General features: G+C 38.8%; 2 protein-coding genes across 2 annotated transcripts in view; both read left to right on the top strand.

Moving 5' to 3' along the window:
- Positions 1–324: 324 nt before the first annotated feature.
- LOC137970216 (myosin regulatory light polypeptide 9-like) lies at positions 325–3653 on the top strand. The gene is made up of 2 exons (XM_068816739.1): positions 325–793; positions 1121–3653. Exons 1-2 carry the CDS (start codon positions 374–376, stop codon positions 1220–1222), a joined length of 522 nt encoding a protein of 173 aa, XP_068672840.1. The 5' UTR covers positions 325–373; the 3' UTR covers positions 1223–3653.
- Positions 3654–5238: 1585 nt separating this feature from the next.
- The window catches only part of LOC137970483 (uncharacterized), a 4905-nt gene continuing 2643 nt past the window's right edge, over positions 5239–7500 (top strand). Inside the window, exons 1-2 of the mRNA XM_068817000.1 lie at positions 5239–5637; positions 5975–6360. Of these exons, the coding sequence (XP_068673101.1) occupies positions 5424–5637; positions 5975–6360 (600 nt within the window). The 5' untranslated portion in view covers positions 5239–5423. The remainder of the gene's footprint in view (positions 5638–5974; positions 6361–7500) is intronic.

Below are 7500 nucleotides of genomic sequence, written 5' to 3'. Positions count from 1 at the left end.
CTAAAAGTGACAATAACCTTTTAAATGACTAAACATGACATTACCAAAAAAATAGCAAAGTTCTATATGGTGTTTAAGTTTTTTTTTTTCACTTTTTCAAAGGGTCTTGATCGCTGATGCATCGGTCTTTTTTTCTCGAAACCAAGCAAATTTTTATAGTTGATGGTGCATTCCAGACCATGCCTGCATTAAAAATTCTGCAGTTCTTAGTAAGGCAGATGGCCTGAATAGACCGAGTGCTATTAATCAGTTCTTTATGGAATTCGAAGTTATCACTTTTCATTCTCATAATACTTGAGAGGCTTCTTAATATTTCATGCCACGTGTTGGATAATACACTGAGCAGAAGGCTTTCTCTTTGATTTGACTCGCCATGCACCACGCTGATGGAAGCAAACTTCACCCCCGGCGAAAATCAAGGCGATCATTTCCCTGGTCTAACGTCACTCCTCATTTGAACAAGGAGCAGTTAAAGCAACTTCAGGATGCGTTTAATCTCATCGACCAAGACCGAGATGGAATTATAAGTAAAGGCGACCTCGAGACAATTCTGGTATCACTCGGGCAGGAGCCATCTGAAAAACAAGTTCGAGAAATGCTGAGTGAGGTACCGGGAAGTGTTGATTTTACAACATTTGTGAACATGTTTGCTTCAAAGATGAGCGCAGCAGACCCCGAAGATTTGATCAGAAACGCTTTCATGTGTTTTGATGACGACAGCGATGGAGTTATAAATCTGGATGAGTTGAAAGAAGTGCTGACGACCATGGGAACGAGGCTCACAGAGCAACAGGTATACTAATGTGATGCTGTTCCAAAACCTTTTCCGGATCCCCGATGAAGTCGTTCTTGGCTTGGGAAATTATTTTCATATATCTTTTTGCTCTTGTGGTTTTGTTTTTCTAAAAGAAGCCGATCTATAGCAAGTATCAATTATCAGTGACAGAACAGCAGCAGCTGGCAGTCATGGTTTCAGTACGAACACGGCCTACAGCTGAAGCGAATTTCTGCCGATGCTATGAGAATAGAACACTTTTGTGTGCCTACAGAGTCGTTTCAAAACTGATGCTACATCAGCAATGTATCGCTTGCTAATTTTGTCAATTATTTTTCGTTTTAGGTCGATGAGGTTTTTATGCATGGAACCCTGACTGATGATGACGGAAGATTTAAGTGCGATGATATCGTAAAACTGTTGAAATACGGAGAAGAAAGTAATTAAAAAGTAACGATATTTCTCATGATGACATTTGAAAATTTGACCGCAGATAACCCCATTCACCTACCGAAGCTTTTGCCCCAGACCTTTCAAAGCATTGACGTGAGGTGCTTTAGATGTGTAGCGTGTAAGGAAGATTCAGGTTTACAGTATGTGCTCGTGTTGTGCAAAGATCGCTTAAATCGTGTTTGGTCCAGTAAACTACAAGGCAAGCAATGTCTCATTCGCTGAAACACGTTTTGTCGCGCTTCTTTTGAAGCTAAAAATTCACACGATTCACATGAGAATTAGTTGTCTTTGCTCAAAAAGTAAGGAGGAAGAAGCACTTCCACTCTGAAATACTGGTTGCACATATAACATTCCTTGATCCTTAGCAATTTCCATTTGCATCTGCGCGCATATAGTAAGTACTATTCTTTTTGCTTCGCCAACTTTGTCTTGTTACCATTTTTTTTTACGAAAAGTTTAAAGCCAATAACTTATTTTAGACCTCTTAATAAAAAAAGGCTGCAGATAGTAATTGTCAAAATCATATTAATTAACTTGTTATTTGTCTAAAATCGGATTAAATGAAGATCTTACTGCGGCATACTATTTCAATTAGACGGTCCTAGACGTTGCTTTAAACCAATCCCTTTAGTGCGAGGTGGCAATGGTGCAATGTACAGATGCTGGTGGAACAAAAGACCTTTAAGGAGAGATCTTTTGTTTCGGTCCATTAACATGAAAACCAAAAACCAACTATTACAACTTGACAGACGAAATCACAACCAATCCTTTTTTCGCCAGACCAGAGAATCTTAAAGATATTGTATATCAGGTGAAAGCAATAATAATTGGCAAAACATCAGGCAGATGGAAGTCAAGTGAATGAACTAGTTTATTTAATCACTAGTAAGCCTTCATTTATTAATTAACAATTATTCACCGAAATGGAGGTGAATACCACTTGGGTAATCACCCCCGAGTTAGCCAATCAGCGCGCGCGCCCGGAGAGCACTCTTCACTTGTGCGGTATTTAACAATTATTCCATGAGTGTGCATTGGAAATGAGGTGATAAATAGCCAACGAGGCTCGTAGCGCCGAGTTGGCTATAAGCACATGACGAACGGAATAATTGTTTTAGTATATACTACACGATTAAAACATTAAGGTTAATTTGTGTTGTTGTTTCGTGATCTTAAAACGCAAAATTATCGACAGCGAGAATTACGAGGTTTCGTACTCAGTCACAGATTCCTACCATTTAGTATGTTTATGCCGAACTTTGTGGCTTTCTTTGTAGCTACCGGGATGGCATTGTAGAAAAGTTGCTGTATTTCCGAGGGAGACGCTTCTCCAAACCTGTTGCTATTCACCTCCGAGCACTGAATTCGCGCGGAATTTGCGTTCGAAAATATTGTGATCTTTGCAGGAATAAATGAGTTAAAGTCGTCTTTTTGTGCTATATTATATCACTAGAATATACTAAAACTACTATTCACCACAGTGTCGGTGGCTAGTGGTGGATATTTACCTTGCCGATTCGGTCGACACTCATGGCCATCTCTCAAACTGACATTACCCTTTTTATTAACTTGCACGACGTACAATCTACTTCAGACTTCAAATCTACTTCAAAGAAACAAACATTTTAAGTATGCAGAGAAGATTTAGAATAGGTGAGGCAAAGAGTTGAACCTGGATCGATGGCATCTCGTTGCTTTTTCCGATATCGACTAGACTAACGAGACAAGCTCCCGGAAAGTCGAATTTTTTTAGAGTATCGACATTACAGTGGTACCCAGCAGAACAATTGAAAGCTAACTGTCTTCAAAGTGGTTTTTAGACCTAAATGCTGTAGATCGATCAGCGCGGCTTAGCTTAGAAACGCTATTTCTTGTTGAACTAAAGCTCCAATTTTGCCTGTTTTCATTCTTTTTACAGCGGTAAGCATGTCATACATGAATTAAGATGGGATATTGAGTGGTGTAATTGTTACGAAATGTCCAATGTCATTTTGAGGGATGGCCACGGGCGTAAGAAAGTAAGTGTCGAACATTGGCTTTGGATATAAACAAAGAATATTATTATTTTTAACCAACCTTTCAACCTTTCATCTGAGATCAAGCTTGAATATTTATGTACGTGCTTTTAATTTGGGTTCCAGGAATCCAGAATCTTGCCGGGTGACGTGGTAACAACATCTCACAAATGAAACTGAAGCTATTGTAGGCCATTATCAAGTTCTGTCAACAACCTTACTGTCAACACTGAAATATCATACGGAAGAATATTCGTAATAATAGTAGAAGTGATTATAAGTTTGGTTCGGCAAAAAATAAACGGTTCCTCATTGGTCAGTCACTTGGACTCGTAAACGGTCGTTGCCATTTGGACGACACTCAGAACAATTTTCACTGTTAAGTTTGGGGAAAAATACTTAATCTAGGACTAAATTAGCAGCGTATGTCACTTAGAAATTAAAAAAAAATAAGATTTTTTTTTAATTAGAAAAATTTAGATAAACGATGTCGAACTCGGTTCAATGGCTGAAGAGCAAACGCTCTTAACCACTGTTCTAATGAAATAACCATTCCAAATTTGGCAATTTTACAGTATTTAAAGGAAGCTAACCCCAACAATTCAGTGAGGCTTCGTTACTAAGAATGGCATCGACCGTCAAAAATGGCAACTGCCGTTTACGAAACGGAAATTAGCATCGCCGCCATGTTCAGATGAAACAAAACAAAAGATCTCTCCGTAACACATTCTCTTCGTGCAACAGCATCTGTATACACCATTGTCAACTCGCACTCAGGGAATTGGTTTAAAACCACCTTTAACGGAAAACATACTGTAAGAAATGCATTCGATTTTAGATTTTTTGACAATTATTAACTGAAGCCTTTTTTTCTTAAAAAGAGGTTTAAGATAAAATATTGGTTTCAAACTGTTCTAAAAAAGAAAATGGCGACAAGACAAAGATGGCGAAGCAAAATAGATTACTTCATAGAAAGTGCGCCGTACGGGGTTTTATGCACGAGTTGTTTGTGTCAAAAACCCGAACGAGCGAGGAACGAGCGAGTGAGGGTTTTTGACACAAACAACGAGTGAATAAACCCCGTACAAAGCACTTTCTATGTCGTAAACTGTTTATTACACATAACATGAGAATTTTCATTAAAATAGTTTTCTGAACGCGAATTATAAACAAAAACTCACTAACAATAGAACCAAATGCAAATTTAATTTAATTCAATAACAAAGTACGATTTGCACGATTTGCACGAGATGCACGAGTGATTGGCATGGAAACGCCTTTACGCTATCGTTGATTGGTTATACTTTCACATGTGAAATAGCTGTACGCAATTCTGATTGGCTGTATAGGCTTTTTTCACATGTGAAAATAAAGCGTATAGATTTGTACAAATGAGCTTTATGGAATGAAATTCTCGTGTTATGTGTAATAAAAAATAATACTAGTGTACGCTGATGAGATACTAACTTTATTGAAGGCAATATTGTTCATCCCAAAAATGCTTTAGAAATTTTCAAAAATTAAAAATGCTCAAACTTCTTATAATAAAACCACATTGATTCAACAAGATTTCAAAATCTGACAATACTCGAGAACTCAACAGGGATCTCATCACAACTGGATCTCAAGTCTGTCATTGTATAAACCATTGAAGGCAATAACGGTAAATATATTTAATACAGTCTAGTGATCTTTTTTTTCAGGGGGGCAAAGGAATTTAAGGAGGAGGGGGGGGGGGGGGGGCTCTGAAATTTTTCGACTACCAAGGGTGGGGGCGCCTAAAAAATTTAACCGCCATCGAGGAGGGCTGCTAAAATTTCAAGCTTCGAGTTTCAATATCTTCACCCCCCTCCCCCCCCCCCCCTGTTACATTAAATGACCTTTCCCTTATTCACGAGTTTTGAATCTTTTTTCTTGCGTGATATTTATCTTGTTTATATGCAAATATCTTAGCACTTTATCATTTCGTTCACACGTGACTTCTACCTACGGGTTTGAACTTGGAAAATGACAGTTCATTTTCTCGCTGACTACTAAAGCAAAAAGACTTTCAACGAATGTTTGATCGAATAGTGCAAGTGTATCGAAGCGTGTTCAAGTTTAATCCAGTTTTTCAGGAATATTCAACTTAGCAAATACAGCTGTATAGGCGGATTCCGTAATTTGTAACACATATATAAATGTTGCTACGTTTTCCATCTCGACTCTGGCGGCGACTTTTCCTTTTCCCAGTAATTTTCATCCTGTTTTGGTATGGTATTAAGCAAGAACTGTCAGACCAGATGTCGGTTTTGTTCCCCAAAGAGGACACTGCTGGAGGAAAGGTCTTGGGGGAGAAATGGCAAAAGCATGACATGTCAAGGTTGAAAGGATTCAACAAAGTGGAGGCCGAAGGTGAGACAGCATACAGGATAACTGACTCACACATCAAATACAATAAGAAGAAATTAGACACTATAATATATCACGGCAAATCATTAATATCTCGTATGAATAAGCTCAACAGATCTCGTAATCACAGAAGAATTAAAGCACCAAGCTGGAGTCCATCAAATCAAAATTTACATCATCTCCACTCACGAAAACCTAATCCACTAGGAAATGAAAGTAGACGGAATCCAAAAATTCCGGTCAACAGATGGCAACCAACGACGCCTACGTCATCCTACTTGAAACAAACTTAACCTGAGTATCAGGTTTTTCTTTTCTTTTCCTTGTTTTTTCTTGGTAGATCGGACTGAACAAACTGGATCAGCAATTTCCAAGCAGCTTATGAAAAATTCTTCCGTTTATGGCGAACCTGGTTGTTTCGATAACCCATGGCGTCAGGAGTTAGCACAACTTTTTCGTGCCTGGGTCAATATCTCTAAACACAACAACATCGGTTACATACTGGGATGCGGTAGCCTGTTAGGCGCCATGCGCAATGGCGATCTCATACCTTATCATTCAGACATCGATGTTCTTGTCGACGTCAATTACTTTTCCATCCTAAAACGAATATCTGTGCAGCGAAATTTCAGTTCTTCAGATGGAAAAATTCGTTTGGTGGTTCAACCACAGTTTGATTTGGACATTCTTCCAGAAGAGAGAAAGCGTTTTGATTGCAAAGGACAGGTATTTTACTTTTCAAGTCTTTTTGAATAACGGGAGATTTTGACATGCCCGGTCCACTGAACCTCCTTCTTTCATTAAACCCCCAACGACTATAATAATTCTCCTATTTCCGCGCGGATGGCAAAGTCGAGGATGTCTCTATAGTATTTGTTCGAAACGACTTGACACGATGGCATTACTAAGCTATAGATTCGACCACAACCCCCATCTTGGAAATTGAAAGTGAGCCTATTTTTTATTTAGCTTTAGATGGTCTCGATGAATATCATTATCGTTTTTGAGGAATTAATGGGATCAATATGAGATCCTCCGTGATCTATCGGATGCTCTAACCACTGAGCTACTGGAAACTCTATGCTGAACAAGGGTGAAATGTGGGTCTTTGACTCGAGCTGCATCACGCAGCTACAGAGTCAAATAACGACTGACAGCATAGCTCGTAACTGCATCGCGCAGTCGCCATATCTGGCCAACCAGCCACCCAAGTGAGCGAATGTGAGAATAATATACACATATGAAATGAAATATTAATAGAATCCATTGAGAAGTCGGAAAAATCCGAGCCCCAGATGGGGTCAAAGACCCACATTTAACCCTTGCTCACCGTGATGTTTTGAAAGTTCTCAAAATTGCACCAGCCGTAGGCGAGTGCACTTTTAGAACTTTCAAAACATCAAGAGTGACCACAAATCACAAAATGCGCGAGCAAGTTCATACGATTTTTTTATTTATTATATGCTCAACAAAAACCAGGGTCAGCATTAGATTCCATCCTCCAAAACCACCCTGGCAGAGAGAGATACTGAGGTTGAATTCAAACACACTTCGTGACGCCTTTTACATAGTACTTCGTGTCAAGCCACCTTCACATTAACATTTAGAATATCTATACAGAAAGTATGCCAAATATTCAAAAAAGCTAACCGTAGGCCTAATTAGGACTAAACGAAAGTTTCTAGGCCTAAGGTTAACTTTAATGAATGTTTGGGATACTTTCTGTACAGATATTATAAATGTTAAATCTAAATGTTAATGTGGTGGCTTGACACGAAGTACTATATACAAGGCGTCACGAAGTGTGTTTGAATTCCACCTCAGTCTCTCTCTCTCTGCCAGGGTGGTTTTGGTGGATGGAATCTA

The sequence above is a fragment of the Montipora foliosa genome, chromosome 9 (genome assembly GCF_036669935.1).
Source record: "Montipora foliosa isolate CH-2021 chromosome 9, ASM3666993v2, whole genome shotgun sequence".
Taxonomy (NCBI): Eukaryota; Metazoa; Cnidaria; class Anthozoa; order Scleractinia; family Acroporidae; genus Montipora; species Montipora foliosa.
The sequence above is the reverse complement of the archived record's forward strand: the minus strand, read 5'-3'. Positions and strand labels throughout refer to the sequence as shown.